The 19,232-nt window shown below is 32.7% G+C and overlaps 1 protein-coding gene across 1 annotated transcript in view; it reads left to right on the forward strand.

The window, feature by feature from the left end:
- The first annotated feature begins 2,233 nt into the window (after positions 1-2,233).
- Positions 2,234-19,232, forward strand: part of LOC140435181 (uncharacterized) — a 60,080-nt gene continuing 43,081 nt past the window's right edge. Inside the window, exons 1-4 of the mRNA XM_072523958.1 lie at positions 2,234-2,449; positions 9,505-9,766; positions 12,403-12,473; positions 16,339-16,491. Coding sequence (XP_072380059.1) covers positions 2,234-2,449; positions 9,505-9,766; positions 12,403-12,473; positions 16,339-16,491 — 702 coding nt within the window. The remainder of the gene's footprint in view (positions 2,450-9,504; positions 9,767-12,402; positions 12,474-16,338; positions 16,492-19,232) is intronic.

Here is a 19,232-nt window from a genome sequence, read left to right on the forward strand (position 1 = left end):
ATTTTGGAGCGCTGTAAAATCCAGAGAAATAATGAAATTAAACAAATTTGTAGTAAAAATTATTATATAAAAATTGCTCTATGATATATCTGACGTTATTTTATTGTAATTTTACCAGAAAAAAAGTCATGAGGCCCAAAAAAATGTGTTCCAAAATTTTGAGTTATTTTTGTTTATAACTTTTTAATTTTCCATTTTACGATTAAAATTTATAATGATAAAGTTGTAGACAATTTAATTTTCTACAAATAATGTACAATAACATTGTTTGTAGGGCTGCTAGTTTACGAGATACAGCACGAAAATCCTTTCCCTCTTTTTCCAAGATGCCGGCCGAGGGAATGCTGGTGGCGTTATCTAACTGCCCTACGAACTACCTGGGCCCATTAATCCCAACTACCTGCTGCCCCATCGCCGAGAAAGTTGGGGATTAAGTCTTAATGATCGGAAATTTCAAACTTGATTATAGTTGAAAGTAAGAATATAAATATTTTCAGTTATTCACTTCAGTTGCAAGTATTACGGTATAGTTTTGTCTGTTAGTGTTTAACTTTTATATGGCGAGTCCATGTTTAGTCAGAGGGGAGACCTTTTATTAATAATTAATGAATATAAATATTCAAAGGCCCATGTCTCGAAAGATGGAAAAGTTAGATGGCGATGTATCAAAAAGGGGTGTCAACAAAAAGTGTACACAAAGGAAGGTGATGAAAATTACGTTATTCTTGAAAAAGCATGGTAGAGCATAATCATGCTCCAGATATCTACCTTGACCGGCAAATTTTTAGTAATTCTACAAAGAGGAAAGCTGTAGAAGATATATGTGAAAGACCTTTACAGATTGTCCACAAGGAATTGAGGAAGGACAATTTCAGTAATTTACCGCTGACGACGAAAGACATTTTTTGCGTTCGAAGAAATATCTATGCTGCAAGACGAAAATCCACACCATCATTGCAAAAGTCACAGGAAGAAGTTTTACAAGTGGTAGTGAACTTAAATTTAAAAACAAATACAGGTGACAACTTTTTATTATCTACGAAAACTAATTCCGCAATTTTTAGTTGTTTCACAAATCTTTACTTTTTGTGTAATGTAGATTCTTTATTCTTTGTATGTACTCGTAGATGGAACTTTTCAATACTGTTCTAAATATTTTTGTCAGATGCTTACTATATATGATAGGTACTTATTTAACGGAAGATTCAACATTTCCACCTTACATGTGGGCTTCAAATTCATCATCTCTTATATTTACTACAAATGAATGAAATGAAATTTAATGAATGTTTTTATAAATCACATCCTGACATATTTAAATTTATAGACATTTTGTTAAATTTTTAAGAAAAAGTATATATGTGAAAATGAGAACTATACCTAGATCAAGAAAAAACTTGATAAAACGGCAAAAGGAAAAGTTAATTTTATTGAAAATATTCTAAATAAATATTACGTTAATTAAAACATTACCAAATTAGACTTCACTAAGTCAGTTTGCAATTATTATGCAGCTAATTTTTAAAATCTAAAATATAGTGTTTACTCTTACTTATTTTAATCACTAATCAGACATTAGAATTAAGCATTGTTATTGTTTAACTGTAATTTTTGTTAATGTATATAAATAGATGTAGATTTATAAATAAACTTTAGTCGATTATATTGTTATAGTTTCATTATTTAATCATTTAAAATTTTCGCTCATGCTTTGGGAAGTGGGTTCCTTTTTGAATACAATAAAGTAAAATAAATATGTTCACAAAAATATTATCTAAGTACCTAGGTAGCGTGGGGCAGTTCGTAGTCGCTTTTAATCCAATATATAAAACTGAACCCATTAAAATCTAGGTAGCGTGGGAGATGGTTGTGGAGGTGTGAGTGGGCGAGTTAACAAATACCAGATGTCTATATAGTTAAAAAGTATCTTATTTTGAATTAAATATCAGGATGGACTGTTTTCAGTCTCCAACTGGTTTCTTGTCACGTATTCCTTAGATTATCAGTCACGATAGAAATGATTACACCAGAAAAGATAAGTAAATGAAACTAGATTATGTTCCTGAAGAAAAGAGGCCATGTAAAAATACAGACAAAGAAGTATACTTTTTCAGTTTTTGTTTTGACTTTTATATTTTTCTCCGACTTCTTGTTTTCTGATATGTTTTGTATATTCATTGACAATTTGTAGTATAAGTCTTTATTGATTTATAAAATGTCAAATATATTCAAAATGTCAAAAAACGAGAGACCGTCAAGAAATGCTTCGGTTGGCCGTCAACCCACAACCAGTAATTTTTTATCAAAAAGACCAAAAAGGGGAAGAAGAACAAATACTGAGAGTATACGACTTCACAAATCACAGTTGTATTATGTACCAGAAGAACCTTCCACCAGAAGAGGCATTATTGAGAAATTTCTCGATTTTTTGTTGGACAACCAAGGAGTAGTACGTACCTACTATTTATTTTAAGAGTATTATCGAATTTGTAAAAACTATTTTGATGTTGTACTCTAACAGCAACCACCAACCTCTTAAAGAAAATTTGTATTTGTATGCTTTTATAAATAATATTTTAGTTAAATATTTATATCCTTTTCAATTTTTTCGATAAGCCTTTTACATACTATATCCTGTTATCTTTGAATCTCTTCTTGTGAGTGTTTCTAGATTGCTTGTGTTGTTTTTTTCTTGAACCTTGTGAAATTCCTTGTGTATAAATGACAACGGGACGGTAGTAGTTTTTTGTCAAAACCTTTATCTTGTAATATTAAAACTGACTAGCATTGTATATACCTTTTCACCAATGTAACATTGAAGAAAACTTCAAAGAAAAAAATAACAAGAGCCAAATTAGAGAGGTATGATACATTGACAAGAAAATCCAAACTGAATGTGTCAGCTATCATGGAGCTACTGACAATTTGCACTGACAACACTTTTCAACTAGATAATGATTCCTGTCTGGAAAAAACGCATGGAATAACGGTAATAAGGATAATGAAGAAAAATGTGTAGCAAATCCATCAGCAGAATATAGCATGCTTTAGTTGCAACTATAAGAAGTCAACAACAAGAACATACATACCAACAATAGCGGATTAAAAGAAGTCGCAGACATCACCTACAATTATACGCAATACATATGTAACACACAATACACAAACATATAATCTACGTTAAACACACATTATACAAACAACTAATACAATTAAACACACAAAACAGTCAAGCTGGATGTATAGTTTGACGGACTGTAAACGTAGACGCACTGGAAAAAGATCAACATAGAATTTTGTGTACTCTTATTTATAAATGAACGTAAACGCATGACGGAACGTAAGTGAAACGCACTGCAACGGAAGAGTTCGCCAACTTTAATCTTTTACAGTGCGTTACTTGCGTCTGGCCAATCAAAATTAAGAATTTTGTGCTGTCAACCAAATTGAACTGTCTGGCACGCCCACCATTTTGTAAAGTTGTTTATCAATATAATCTAATTTTGATTTTATTGATTATTTGTTACAATGAACGTTAAGAATTTATAAAATAATAATAGTAAATAATATAAGGATATTATAGTATCATGGGCACCAACTCTAGCCACTGTTTCTACTCATGCGAAAAAATTCCACTCCGTCGATTTATAAATTGAAATAATATTTACAGTCCGTTTGTTACGTCTGCAGTGCGTCTACGTCTAGTCTACAGTCCGTCAAACTATAAATCCAGCTTCAGAATATGATATTCCGAGTGAAAAAACAACATCCACAGATTTTCTGACAGCTAGAAAAAGGCTATTGCCTATAAGATCGAGGCCAAGTAAGTCAACCATCAATATTTTAAAAAAACCTAACCTACTAACAACTTGTTGGTTATATATTTTCAAGTGATTAAAAAAAATATTTTTTTGAAAACGTTTTCCGGAAAACCAAAGTCACCGATGTGGTGCAAAAATCATTAAAGTTGAAATGGGAATACGCTGGACATGTAGCTAGGAGCGATCTAAACAAATGGCACAGATCCGGAGTGAAAATTAAAACGTCAAACGTTATTTAAAAATATAGTTTTTATTACAATCAACTTTACCATATAAACATAATATTTAACTTAGACCTGCCACAAGAAAACAGTTTCAGTCAGAAAATTTTTAATAATATTATATTTATCATGGCACTAATATACCGGGGTGGGCACAAGTCAGTTAACGCTGTCTGACGCGGTTCAAAAATAATGAGGACGCGGCAACGGTGCTTGCCGTACCGAATTGGTGCGATGACAGAAGGAGTGTGGCGCTTGTCGTTAGTTCAAGATTGTCGGACACCGAGTTCACGTCGCCATGGCAGCCCAAGCCCGTGTAAAGTACACTACAGAAGAACAAGTTTGTCTGTTGACTTCGTACCTACGTTATCATGCAGATTATCAGACGGTATTCAACGAATACCGTCTGATAATCCAGACAAAGTAAGTAAGAAAGTATCCAAATAGGCCTGCTCCTACAAGGCAGATGGTTTACAAGTTGCATAAGAAGTTCCAACAAAGTGGGTCGGTATTAGATGCACCGCGTAGTGGTCGCCCTTCTGTGGTAGTGACAGATGAAAATATGGAACTCGTTGCGGAAACATTTGTTGAGACGACCAAGCAAACCACAGTTCGGGCATCGCTTCAATTAGGTATATCTCGCCGAAGTGTAAGTCGCATGTTCTTCTTCTTCTTCATCTAGCCATTCACGTCCACATCTGAACATAAGCCTCTTCAAGTCTTCCTTTCCATTGTTTTTTATTGTACGCTACTTGTAGCCAATTTTTCCCGGCAGTCCTTTTCAGATCATCTGTCCATCTCAAAGGAGGTCTGCCTCTGGGTCGTTTGTGTTGGTATGGTCTCCAGGTTAAAATTGATTTGTGCCATTTGTTTAGATCGCTCCTAGCTACATGTCCAGCGTATTCCCATTTCAACTTTAATGATTTTTGCACCACATCGGTGACTTTGGTTTTCTGTCTTATCCATGTGTTTGTTTTCTTGTCCTTAAGTGATATACCTAGCATTGCTCTTTCCATCGCGTGTTAAGTGACTCTAAGTATATTCATATTCTTTTTTGTGATTGTCCATGCTTGTGCCGCATAAGTTAATATCGGAATAATGCATGCATCAAAAACTTTAGATCTAAGATGTAATTGAATTTGTTGATTTCTGAGTATATAGTTGAGTTTACCGAATGCTGCCCAAGCTAACTTTCTTCTTCTTTTTATTTCTTCAGTTTGAATTTCCCTATTTAGTATTATTTTTTGTCCTAAGTATATATATTCTTCAACTTTTTCTATAACTTTATCGTTTATTATTGTCACGGTGTCTTCGGAGTGCATGACTTTTGTTTTGTTTAAATTCATTTTCAGTCCTATTTTAGAAGATTCGGTATGTAGTTCTAAAAGCATGGTTTGCATTTCTTGTAGGTCAGTAGCTATCAGGATTATGTCATCTGCAAATCGTAGATTACGGAGGTAGCGGCCATTGATGTTTATTTCCTTATATTTCCAATTTAGGTTTTTAAAAACGTCCTCCAAAACTAAGGTGAACAGTTTGGGTGATAAAGTATCTCCCTGTTTGACTACCCTGTTTAATGGTACAGGGTTCGTGTGTTCATTTTCATTTAGGTAGTATGTAGCTGTAGCTTGGTTCATAGTTTCTTTTATTAAGTTAATATATTTGCTGTCTATTCTACAATTTTGCATTGCGTTTATTACGGCCGTGTGTTCTATGGTATCGAAAGCTTGTTAAAGTCGCATGTTAAAGAAACTAAATTATCACTATTATCGTCCACGTTTGATACGTGCGATAACGGAAGACGACTCTAATCGTAGATTGGAATTTTGCGAGTGGTATACTGGTTGCGCAGATGACGACGGACAATTTTAAAAGCAAATTCTTTGAAGTGATTAGGCGCAGTTCAAACTAAACGGACGGATTAACCGACACAGTTGTGTTTACTGGGCAGATGAAAACCCTCACGAAAACATTGCTCATGAGTTAAATCTTCCTGTAGTAACAGTGTGGGCTGGACTTCACGCCGGTGGTCTAGTTGGTCCGTATTTTTTTGAGGGCAGCGTAAATGCTGAAAATTATCTTGAACTGCTTATTGATTTAAAGGGTACTTTGGAAAATAACCCAGAGTTTGCAGATATTCGCTATTTTCAACAAGACGGTGCTCCTCCGTACTTCGGACTTGCAGTTCGTGAATACCTGAATCGTGAATGCCGAATTTGACATGTGGATAAGAAGAAGAGGAAGAATTGAGTGGTCACCACGGTTACCCGACATAACGCTATGCAATTTTGCTCTGTGGGGAGTACTCAAAAACAAAGTGTTCGCCATCTCATTACGTGATATTGAACATTTGAAAACAAGAATTCAAGAGGAATTCGACGCACTCCGCAACAACCCAGAATTTTTTGATAAAACCTGCAACAGCGTATATAAGCGGTGTCATAGGTGCATTGAGGAAGGTAGTCTGCAGTTTGAACATAAATAGTAACTTTAAAACCATAAATACTTTAATAATTAATCAAATCAATAAATTAGTTTTCTGTTTAGTTTTTTTATTTGGTATGGAAATTGGTTAACTGACTTATGCCCATCCCTGTACTTCAATTACTATTTTTATTGGGAATATACCGTAATTTAAGTTAAAATAGGTTGACGTTTCAATTTCCACTCCAAAAATCGTTTTCAAAATACAAAAAAATTAATAAATTAAACAAATTTGGTTTTTTGTTACTTGGTGAAAAATTCTTCTAATAATTTAGTTTTATCTGACTTAATCATATTGATAATTCAGACATATATATTATACATTTTAAAGTAGACGACTTTAAAATGATATTCGTTCTTGGGTTCCTGATTCTAGTTCCTGGTTGCGTTCCTGGGAAGACTTTATTGTAAGATATTTGTACATGTAATTATGACAGTAAAGTTCTCCTGTTAGTGATTCCCGAGTAAATCATTAAGAAACAACCAGGAAGAAAAACCCCATAATACTATCAAGACATGGTAATATATAATGTTCTTACATTTAGTTTACTCCCAATAAACACCAAACTCTGATTTTATATGTATGTTATTTAAAAACATAAATGATTTATCCTCGATACGTTACTGACTTACTAATAGTGGTATTTTCCTTTTATCGACTTTCCCTTATAATATGGGTAACCAGATCCTACTGTATTCTGCCGATGAATTTGTGACTCAATTGGTTTCAGTCTGATAAGATTGTTGTTCACTTATTCTAATCTTAAATGATCTTGATGTTTCACCTAGATAAAAATGATCGCGTTCACAAGGTATTTAATAAATACAAATCTTTGTTTTTTTCTTGTTCATTGTTAGGTTTAGTTTTATATAAAATATATCTCTGTATTGTTATATATCTCTATACCTGTTGTTTTGAATGTTGTTGAAATGTTGAATTTATTTCCTATTGTCTTAAGTTTTTCCGATAATCCTTTTATGTACGGTATTGTTATTCTCCTCGTATTATTCCTTGTGTATGCTGTAGGATCTCGTTCTAAGTTGTTCTAATCTATTCGGTCGATTCTTGACAATTCCTATTTAATTTATAAACGATAAAGGATAATCATTTTTTAATAAAACGTATGTTAAAAAATTTTTCTCCTAAGAACTAATTTTCGTTAGAACAAGTAATTTTGGCTCTATCGTATAAGGATTTAATGATTCCATTTTTAATATTGATGTGATTTAATTTGTAATTTAGATATCTCTTGGTGCGTGTTGGTGTTCTATACACATAAGTCTGAGTATCATATCCAGTATCGTTTTTAGAGATTAAAACCTTCAGGAAAGGTAGTGTGCTATTATATTTCTTTTTCGTGGTAAATGTTATTGTCTCTTCTTTATCGTTTATTTCATTAAGGAATAAGCCCAACAACTCTAATCCATAAGGTCATATGAAGAACACATCATCTACATAACTACTATATTGTATGTTTTAAATTTTGTTTAGAAATAATCTTTGTTTTAAAATCTTCCATAAATATATCGGCTAATAATAGGGATAAACTAGAGACCATTGCTAGACCAAAATTTTGTTTATAGAGTTCATTATTTAGTTATAGTTATTATAGTTATAGTTTATTATTTAGTTAGTTGAAAATAAGTATTATCAGTACATAAAGTCAATAACTCCATTATAGCTAATATATTTAGCCTTGTTCTAGTTGCCAATGTATCATCATTCTTTAATTTTGTTTTGAATATATTTAAAGCCTTATCTAATGGCACGTTTGTCAATAAACTATTTATGTCAAAACTTACTACAATACTTTTTAAATTAAATTCAAATAATTTCGTCATTACAATAAAGTCGTCACAGGAACGCAACACAGCAATATTGGCAATATCATTTTAAAGTCGTCTACTTTAAAATGTATAATATATGTCTGAATTGTCAATACGAATAGGTCAGTTAAAATTAAATTATTAGAAGAATTTTTCACAAGTAACAAAAAAATTTGTTTAAATTATTAATAATTTTTTTTTCCTTTATAAAAAGTATATATTAAAACACCTAATCGGGCTACATCACAGAACTTTTTCGGAATTAATATTCCATCAGTAGTGCTTAAGTTTACAATCTATGCAGTTAAGCTTGCTGTAATGTTTACAAATCTCCTTTTTCAAAATTTTTAGTTGGAAGGTGTATTTTAAGTTGACTGGAACATTTCCTGGAGTTTTATTTTTACAAAAAGTAGGGAAGACGTGAGTATTTATACGTTGAAAGATAAACCAAATCCCGAGCTCTCAGTCACTTCGTTATTACAATCTGGCTTAGAGAGCCGGTATAATAGCCGTTGAGCTTCGGCCGCCGCCCCGCTTTAAACACGTAATTTGATTACGGGGTAAACAATACAAACTGATTTTTTGGATAAAAATGCAAATATTTGCTGTATATTTAAATAGGTGCGTAGTTTAAATGTGTAATGATGGTACACTAGGCTGCTCAAGTTTTATTTCCATACTGTAAATACTAACGATAATGGGCAGTATCAGCAGCTTGCTTATACAGCTAATACATATTATACTTATACAGCAGTAACTGCCATTTTTTTTGTTTTGTTTGTTAGAATTGGTATTTAATTCTAATTTTTGGTTAGAATTTACTGGTAATATCTAATGGTTTTATTATTAAGATTCTAAATTCATAAATTCTTTTACATTAAAAAAAAAAAATAAATAAATAAAATGATAATGTGCATGTTTCGTTTCATTCTTCTTAGTTTTGTTTATAACTACAATATAAGAGACCAATTTGTACATTCCATGTTCCAAAAATAGTGGTCCTTTTTTGTATTTAATCCAGTTTGTTCAAAAGTTTCCTTGGAAAACCTTTCTTTATTGGTGGTGTAATACAGAAAAATAAATTTCAGCAAAAAACATTAAAGAATTCTTATACTTAATACAAAATAATATCCTGAAGTAATTTATTCTAGAAACGTGAAACGTTGCTTAGAAAAGTACACGATGAGAAATCTGTGACCATTACAACTACCACACAAACTGAAAAAGATTTTAAAGATATCGAAGATAAGGATTTAAAGCAGGCAACAGTGGTTAAAGCGAATGGTTCAAAAGTAGTTTTGGATAAGATTTTAACTAGAGAGTCGAATGTTAACCCAATGAGCAAATCGGAACTTTCCAAGACTACAAATTTTGTGCCAAACATGAAACGGCTACCATCTGGTAGAATATCAGGTTGGTATAATATTGTATTATTAAATATCATATGGTATTGCATTATTTTGATATTTATTTGTCTTAACTTGACATTGGCCTTGACTTTTAAGAAGTAAGAGTTGACAAACGGAAGACCGAATGCAACAAAATATAAGCAGGAGTACCCCAATGTTGGTTGCTATACGAAATAGCTGTGTTGAGGTCTTTCTATACCATGCTTCCAGGTTAGCAAGCCAGGATATTCTTCTTCGTCCTGGGGCCCTTTTTCCTTCAATTTTACCTTGCAAAATACATTGAAGTAGCTCGTATCTGCCTTGATTTCTCATTATATGTTCCAAGTACTGCAGCTTACGGCTCTTCACGATGTTGACCAAATCCGCAGTTGTGTTCATTCTCCGCAGTACTTCTTCATTGGTGACTTTGTCTGTCCATGGTATCTTCAGGATCCTTCTGTATGACCATAGCTCAGAAGCCTGAAATTTTAATAGAGTTTCCGCCTTCAATGTTCACGTTTCTACTCCGTACAGATGCACTGAGTACACATAACATTTAAGGAGCCTTATTTTTGTGTCTAGGGTGAGGTCATGGCTCTTGAACACAGAACTCATAGTCAAGAATGCACTTTTTGCCTTTTTGATGCGACATTTAATCTCTTGGGTATTGTCCCACGACTCATTAATTATAGTTTCCAAGTAGTTGTATTGTGAGACACGTTCAATTTTCATTTGGTTCACATACAGATTTGCTCCAGTTATGTTTTCCTTGCTGATGATCATTAGCTTAATTTTGCTGGTGTTTATATCCAGTCCATATTTTCTACTTGTTTCCGTTATTTTGTTCATTAAGTTTTGTAGCCCTTCTATGGTATTGGAAAACACTTGTATCATCTGCATACCGCAGGTTATTGAGCTTGACTCCATTTATTGAGATACCTTAATTAATATCTTTTAGAGCCTCTTCAAAAATGTGCTCCGAGTATAGATTGAATATTAGTGGTGAAATTATGCACCCCTGTCTCACCCCCCTTAAGATTTTGACCTGATCTGTATATTCTCTATCTATTCGGAGTACTGCTGATTGATTCCAATACAGGTTAGCTATTATTTTTAAGTCTCAGATTTAATAAAGGATTACCATCAATGAAGACTTTTCAATTAATTTACGTTTTGTAGATGATACAATAGTAATAACGGAAAACAATAATGATTAACTGAATGCAGTGTGAGATCTCAACATGGTCATCACTAGACACAGGATTATATGCAAAATTCATTTTTTTGCATATCTGTAAAAGAACAGAAGTTTTTTACACTTCTTACACTAATATCCAAATAGTATCCTTGGAAAACATTTTAGCTATATGATAAGCAAATTAAAAGAATATGAAGCCGTGAACCTAACAATAAATATGGCAAAACTCGAAAATCTAAGAGTGTGCAATGAAGAAACAACCGATTTAGATGTAGAAAAAGAAAAAATCAAGGGTATAAATATTTGCATTTATTTGGGGATAATTTTTAATAAGAAAGAGAATAGTGAAGATGAAATCGGAGCGAAAATAAATAAGAGTGGAGCAATGGCACGAGCGTTAAACTCTTTTCTCTGGAAAAGTCAATAAAAAACGAAACAAAAAAACATATCTAAGACGTATTGTCATCGAGCAAACAGACAAAAGAGGGAATCTAATCGTTATGAAAAGGCGACCAAAAAAGTGGCCTCTGATGGCGGACATATCCGGAAATGCGAATGCGCCAAATTTAAATTTTCCGACACTTATTAACAGTAGCTATAAAATAGTTTTCAGAATGTGTCTTAGACAAGAAAATTTTAATTAAATATTAACGATAACAGTCTAAAATGTGAAACAATTGTTAAAAAACTTCAATATAAATTTCAGGTGACAGTTGGGACAAATAATAACATAACCCAACTAAATTTGATTTCTTAAACAAGGAAAGACTCTCTTTCCTTGTTTAATTTGGCCTCTCAAGATGGCACTTCCTGTCTAACAATATTTTTGCCCCCACTACCTTTACATTTCCTCTTTTGTCTTTTTGCTCGATGCGTATTGTACAAAGTGGGACACTATATGACTCGTAAATTTGGGATGACTCCAAAGCTAAAAAACGACTTAGATGGACTATTTAAGATGAAGTTGTTGTAAATGAAAATTAGAAAGAATCAGAAATAAGCATGTATGAGACAAAATAAAAATAGATTGTAAAATAGGTGAGGAGATTGAGAAAAGACAGTTGACCTGGTTTGCACACCTAAAGAGGATGCTAGACGACAGATAGCCCCGAAGAATATTACATTGGATTCCTTGTAAGAAATAAAAGCAAGGAAGTCCTTGAAGAAACTGGCGTAACGATATCGATGAATCAATGAGAACGAGGAACCTAGAAGAGCCAACAACCTAAAACAGAAGAGCGTGAAAAATGGGGACGAAGAGACAGCGATGGTAAATTAGAACAAATTTACTGTTCTATAAAAGATAATGTATGGAACACTAAATTTGATCGAATTTGTTTATTCTCTGTGTTCGATCACGTAATCATGACACAACCAACCAATATCTGTAAAAATAATTTTGTCTGTTAAATGTCAGATTACTTCTAGAGGTATTTTCTCAAACTTTCTATTCTATTTTACAGCTAACAAACTTCCCAAATTAAATGAATCTTTTGGGAGACGAACTTTTACTAGCTTGGAAGTAATAAAAGGGGTAAGTACTAATTTCTAACCACTAAATATTTAAGAAAACTATATTTAAATATTAATATAGTAAGAATAATCAATATATATTTATATTCGAAAAAAAAAAAACTGCTAGTTAAAAAATTGGCTTCTTTTAGATACAAACATATATTGACAAACGATTTACAAATAGGGCCTCAAGGCTGACAACAATACCATATGTAAAGGGATTATCAGAAAAATTAAAAAGGATAGGAAATAAGTATAACATCGCAAAAAAATTTAAAACAGACAATTTACTTAGATCTATTCCGTCCAAAACCAAACCCAAAAACACACAAGAGAGATCAAAGAACTGCATCTATAAAATAATCTGTGAATACAACAATTGTTATGTAGGATAAACCGCAAAATAACTAAGTGTCAGGATAAACAAGCATGAAACATACATCAAAAGCAGGAATTTCGACAGATTACTAATATGCAAATATGCCTGAGGCAATCAACACTGAGTACAATGAAAATATGCATCAATAATCATGAAAGAAACAGACATGAAAAAGAGAAAAATCAAATAAGTAGCCCTCATCTTACTCAATGAAGAAAAAATGTGTAGCAAACTCATTATCAAAATGTAGCAGGCTTTGGTTGCCAATACTAAAAGAAGAAACTAACAACAAGAATATAGTAACAATAGCGGATTAGGAAACTCTAAGACACATCGTCTTCAGTCATACACAATACATATGCAACACGCAAACACAATACACGAACGCCTACCCATACACATACGTTTAAATACGTAAAATTACAAAAATGTAATTTTAATTACAATCAATTGTGGCTTAATTCTAGATGAACACAATTTTTAACTTGGATATGCTACAAGAAAACAATTTCAGAACCTTAACAGCCGGGGAGATCCTTTCGGATTATTCCGGCACCAATTGCATCTTTAACCCTGTTTTAGATAACAAGTGTCGATGTACATTAGTCCAGGAGATAGACGAGTTTACGTGCCCTCGAAGCACGTTATTATTTTTAGAAATAAAAATGCGCTTTTTGGTGCTGAGAATCGAACTCGTGAGCCCTCGCTTAGAAGGCCAGTATGTTCGCCGCTGAGCTACATTCGCATCAACTCAAACAATAAGTAATAAGTACAATATCATTGTTAATTTATCTACATTTGATTTTTGAATTTTTTTTGTCTAATAATGATAGCCTAAGATTCCACTGCAGGATCAACACGTTCATAACGTAGATAATCAAACACACAATTTTACATACGTTTAGAACTAGGAGAATACAATTCAGTTAATCCTAGTTATTAATTTTGGACACAAATTTTATTTAATTAATTTATTTTTTAAATAAAATACGCTGTTCAAGACGTATATGCATGTTTTTTATATCAAATTAAAGCAATTGTTTTCTTAATATGATAGTTGCCTGAGAAAATCTGGTCGCAAATTAGGGTTTTTCTTCTTCTTAGAGTGTCGTCTCCCTACGGAGGTTGGCAATCATAATTGCTATTTTTATTTTTGAACTTGCTGCTCTAAACAAATCAATCGTTCTGCATTGATACCAATCACGTAGATTCTTCAACCAGGAGTTCTGCCTTCGGCCAACAGATCTTCTTCCTTGAATCTTTCCCTATATTATGAGTCTTAAAATTTCATATTTTGCTACCCTCATAACGTGGCCCAGGTATTTTAGTTTTCTGGTTTGTATAGTGGTGATTAGTCCTGTTTCTTTACCAACACTCTCCAGTACTACTTTATTTGTAATTCTCTCAGTCCATAATATTTTTAATACTCTGCGGTATAACCAGAGTTCGAAAGCCTCAATTCTTTTTAAATTGCATTTTTTTAATGTCCAAGTCTCAGCTCCATATAATAATATTGAAAATATATAACAGCGAATGGTACGTAGTCTGATCTCCAAATTTAGATTTTTGCACGTTAGGAGTGGCTTCATTCGTATAAATGTTGATCTGGCAATCTCTATTCGCCTCTTTTTTTTTTCTACAGTATGATCATAGGTTTCAATCTACAGGTTTCATTGATCAAAGTTCCCAAGTACTGATATTTTTCTACTTATTCTATCACGTTACCATTGATTGTCAATAGGTGATATATTCGAAAACTCGAATATTTGGGTCACCTGACGAGAGCAAATAAATACGCATTACTTCAATATATAATGCAAAATAGAAGGAAAACGGAATCCAGGTCGTAGAAGAATATCATGGTTGCGTAATTTGAGAGAGTGGTTTGGCTGTACACTAATGAACTCTTTAGGTCAGCTGTAAACAAGGTCAGGATAGCCTTGATGATTTCCAATCTCCGATAGGAGTGACACAAAAAAAAAAGAAGGTGATGTATATTTTGTGGTCTTTTTGTAATTAGGATGTACTTCGTTTTTTTAGCGTTTATAGTAATTCCAATCTCAGCATTATTCGTACTTAAGCTTTCGATAAGATGTTGTAGATCTTCGGAACGAAGAAAAATATCGAATTCTTCAACTTGTTATGCAGGGTAAAGTATTTGGCAGAAGAGGACCGGGACGCCGTCGTATCTCGTGGTTGAAAAATCTCCGACAATGGTTTGGGATGACCTCAGCGGAGCTGTTTCGCAGAGCAGTCAACAAAACCATGATAGCCTTGATGATCGCCAACATCCGGACCGGATAAGGCACTGAAGAAGAAGATCTTCTATACTCGTTGCTATGATCACAGTGTCGTCTGCATATCGTAAATTGTTAATTAATCTTCCAATAACGGTAACTCCCGCTTTGATATTATTGAGCGTGTTTTGAAAAATTGCTTCAGAATATAAGTTAAACAAAAGTGGCGATAAAACAGATCCCTGTCTAACTCCTCTACAGATTTTCATTTCTTCCAAGTGTTGCCCATCAATTTGAACTATGGCACTTTGGTTCCAATATAATATTTGCACTATATTTATGATTTTACTGCCAATGCGCTTGTTCATAAGTATTGATATTAGTTTTTCATGTCTTACTTTAAATTAAGGTTAAATTAAGGTAAAGTAAAAAAAAAGCTAGCACGCACCGCTACTCGTTAAAGTATTACTTTAGTGAGCTTTTAAAGCATGCGTCGATAGCTATAAAATAATATACATATAATCACTTGTCAAACCAATGTCGTTGCGCGCTAACTTTTTTACTTTATCTTTGATACTTCGCGTTTTTAACAGCTGGCAACCCTAATTTGCAAAAATATTTTCTCAGGTAACCTTATATCATCATATTTAGAAAAAAATGATCTTTAATTTGATATAAAAAATATGCATATACGTCAAGAGTATAGTTTTTTGTTTAAAAAAAATTAATTACAATTCATTTAATTAAAAATATTTAAGGCTATTTTTTGACTAGCAACCTATTATCAATGTATTCTCCTAATTTTAAATGTATGTAAAAATGTGAGTTTTATTAACTATGTTATGAACGTAGTGATCCTACAAAGGGATCTTGTAATATCATGAAAAACAAATATCAATACTAATAAAAGTAAGAACTAGATAATTTTGTTTAACTATTTATTATCCAAAGACAGATCTCCTTTACGGTACATTGAGCACATAGAGTACATTGAGCAACTATTATGAAAAAGTGCCAGATTGAAAACATCGAGAAAATTAAAAGAACATCGAGAATACCAACTTATGAAAACGCATTATACCATGATTCTTGTATTTGATTAGCAAATAAGAAGAGATTCATTATGCCATGTGTGACTGATAAAAATCTGTTGTAAAAGACGACCGGTAATGCCTAATAAATTTCCAGATCGCATCACAGTCACACACGATGGAGCGAACATTAATATTGTTACTTTTTTCTATGATATATTTTTTGACTTATTGTAGATGTCAGAACCAAATGTTTCATCAGAAGATCCAGTTTTCATTCGAATTGAAAAAATATTTTTTCCCAATGGAAACACGTATGAAGGACCAACCAATGAGTACTTAGTAAGTGGTAGTGGGAAATTTGTTTGGGCCGATAACACGAGTTACAAAGTAAGTATTGTTATATTACGAGTAATGCATTTTTAAATTCGTGTACTACAGATGACACTGCCATTAATGTTCTGCTATCAAATTGAGTAACACAGCTAGGATTTTAAACATTTTTTAATTTAAAACAGATTGATATTCTTAAATTTTGATGTATTAGCTAGGTGTATGAAAAGAAAATTTTCACTAATTATTAATTTATACTTCATTTTATGTAATCAAGTAAGCAACATAATAAAATTATATATATTTTTATTGGTACCCTCTTTTGCTTATTTAAAGTAGGCCGTAGCGTGTTTAAATTCAACTTTCAAGTGTTTAAATTCAACTTTCAAAAACGCGCGTGTTTTAAAGTTACCATGGCAACATCAACAGTTTTAAATATTTATCTAACTTGACAGGAGTAGATAACTTGTGATGTCAAATAAATAAAATATGAATAAAATATTACTAACAAATATTTCAACAGCTTTATTTAAATATTTCGAAATCTTAATATTTTAAATGAATGTGGAAAGTGCAGTTGGTATTGTTTGAAATATTTATACTTCCGTTTTTTAAATGAAAGGAGATGCTGTTCAAATTAGTACTAGCGACATTCTCGGAAGCCAATGGGGTCGTACTTCCATTAATGGTACTCCCAATAATGTTTGAAACATTCTTTTCATTCTTCTTTGAAGCAATATAAAACCAGTAATAACAATTAATCTGATGTGACAGATTCCAAATTAATTTTTGTTTTTCTCATTTCCATAATAACAAAAGGTATACTGATGTACATCACAAATTCAACCATTTTACATTATTAGCTCTTATTTCAATTTTTTTGTAGTAATAATACATGATTTCACAGTGTACCAGTAAAAAAAGCGTAAAGTATTCGTGGATAACTGGTCTTTAAAATACCTGCTCTATTTCGAGCACGACGACACAGCCGGAATAAAAATCGCGTGTGTTTTAAAGACCACAATATCCACTTATACTTTAATATAGGGAAGGAGGGGACAATTTTGAACGTTTTTACTTTTTAAGTCTATTATAAGTTACGTTGCCTAAAATTATTTAATTTAGGTATGGCAAACAACATAAGCACATCTTGTAATATTGTCTATCAAGCTTACCAAGAAATTATCTGAACATACAAAAAAATTAACTTTACATATCATAAGTCATCATCATTATCTTGGTGCTATAGCCCTTAGAGGGCCTCGACCTTCTCAAGCTTTCTACGCCATTCTATTCTGTCCTTCGCTTTCATTTTCCAGTTGCCGACTCCGATCTTCTCGGCATCTTGTGTTACCCCTATGTATATCCATCTAATTCAGCTTTGGTCTACCCCGTCTTCTCATTCCCACGGGTTGCGCTGTTAGAATCTTTTTTATCATGTTTGACTCAGGGGCCCGGGCTACATGTCCTGCCCACTGCAGGCGGTTTTGCTTAATTATAGTGATAATTTTTCGACTGTTCTAACAACCATTCAAATTTCGTCATTTTGTGTCATGTGGAACAATTTCACCCAATCATGTCAATATTAGACTGATAATTGCATTCAGTGCAATTTTCAATCCCTATGACAACACGATCGAGTTTGACAACTTCATCCGAATAAATTTCAAAATGTCACGTTTCTAATGTTAACTTAAATTTTAATAATTGTACTTTCACTAACTGTACTTTTAATAAATAAATGTTTCGTTTCGTATGTTGAGTTATGATTTTTTTTTTCGAAAAATTATCCGCCGAACATCCCTCGGACATTGATGAATGCCTCATAATTTCATGACAAATTTCTCAAGTTCGTTGCTTGGTAACAGCACTCAGCCTTCGGCTTCGTGCTGTTGCCAAGGAACGAGCTTTCGATTGCCATGAAATTATCTCGTCTGTTATCAATGTCCTAGGGATATTACTACTGATAATATCTTTACCACCAAGCGTATTCTTGTAGATATTCTGCAGTTCAAGTTTAGATATCATAAGTAAAATGCCCAAAAGTGCCCCTAATAGGGGTATCTTTGAACTAAGAAAGGGCGCATTAGAATGAGCTAAAAATACTTTGAAATCAAACCAAAAAATACAGTTTATTATTGAAAGGACACAATAAAAGATGTAAACGTGAAAAAACACAATAAGTACGTAAGGCATAGATATTCAAACAAGAAACTATTTATTTATTTATTTATTTTTTATTTAAATTAACGTGCACGTGACAGCTATGGTCATAAGCACGAGTTAAGATTTACATGATAATATCATATAAATTACAAAGTAATGTAGTTAGAGAAAATAATAAAAACATGTAACATAACATTTATATTTTGTTGAGCAGTTGACTTTTCTCGAGGAATTTGATAACTTTCTTGATTTGGTCTACGCTGTTTAGGACCTCTTTGTAGATAGTACTGATATTAAGCTGTTGGCGTATTTTGGTATAAAAAGGAGAGTCGTATTGCAGTGCTGACATTTTGGTTGTGGAGATGATGTCATCAGGTAGCCATGAGTTAGACGGGTATGTCCTATACGCAATCACCGTATGATTGCCAAATTTTTTCCGAGATAAACTGGGATAGGTCAGTAGGTTTACTGAGGGTTTAATTTCATGCATCGCTGAAGTAACTTTATTCCAGTGAATCTGCCAGGTGGATAGATTAAGCTTCTTTAGTCTAGCTTTAAGATCGTTGCAAATTTTTATATTGATAATGGTATCCGTGGATGATGCGGCTTTTTTGGTAAGGCAATCAACTTTT

Source organism: Diabrotica undecimpunctata, chromosome 1 (assembly GCF_040954645.1).
Source record: "Diabrotica undecimpunctata isolate CICGRU chromosome 1, icDiaUnde3, whole genome shotgun sequence".
Lineage (NCBI taxonomy): Eukaryota > Metazoa > Arthropoda > Insecta > Coleoptera > Chrysomelidae > Diabrotica > Diabrotica undecimpunctata.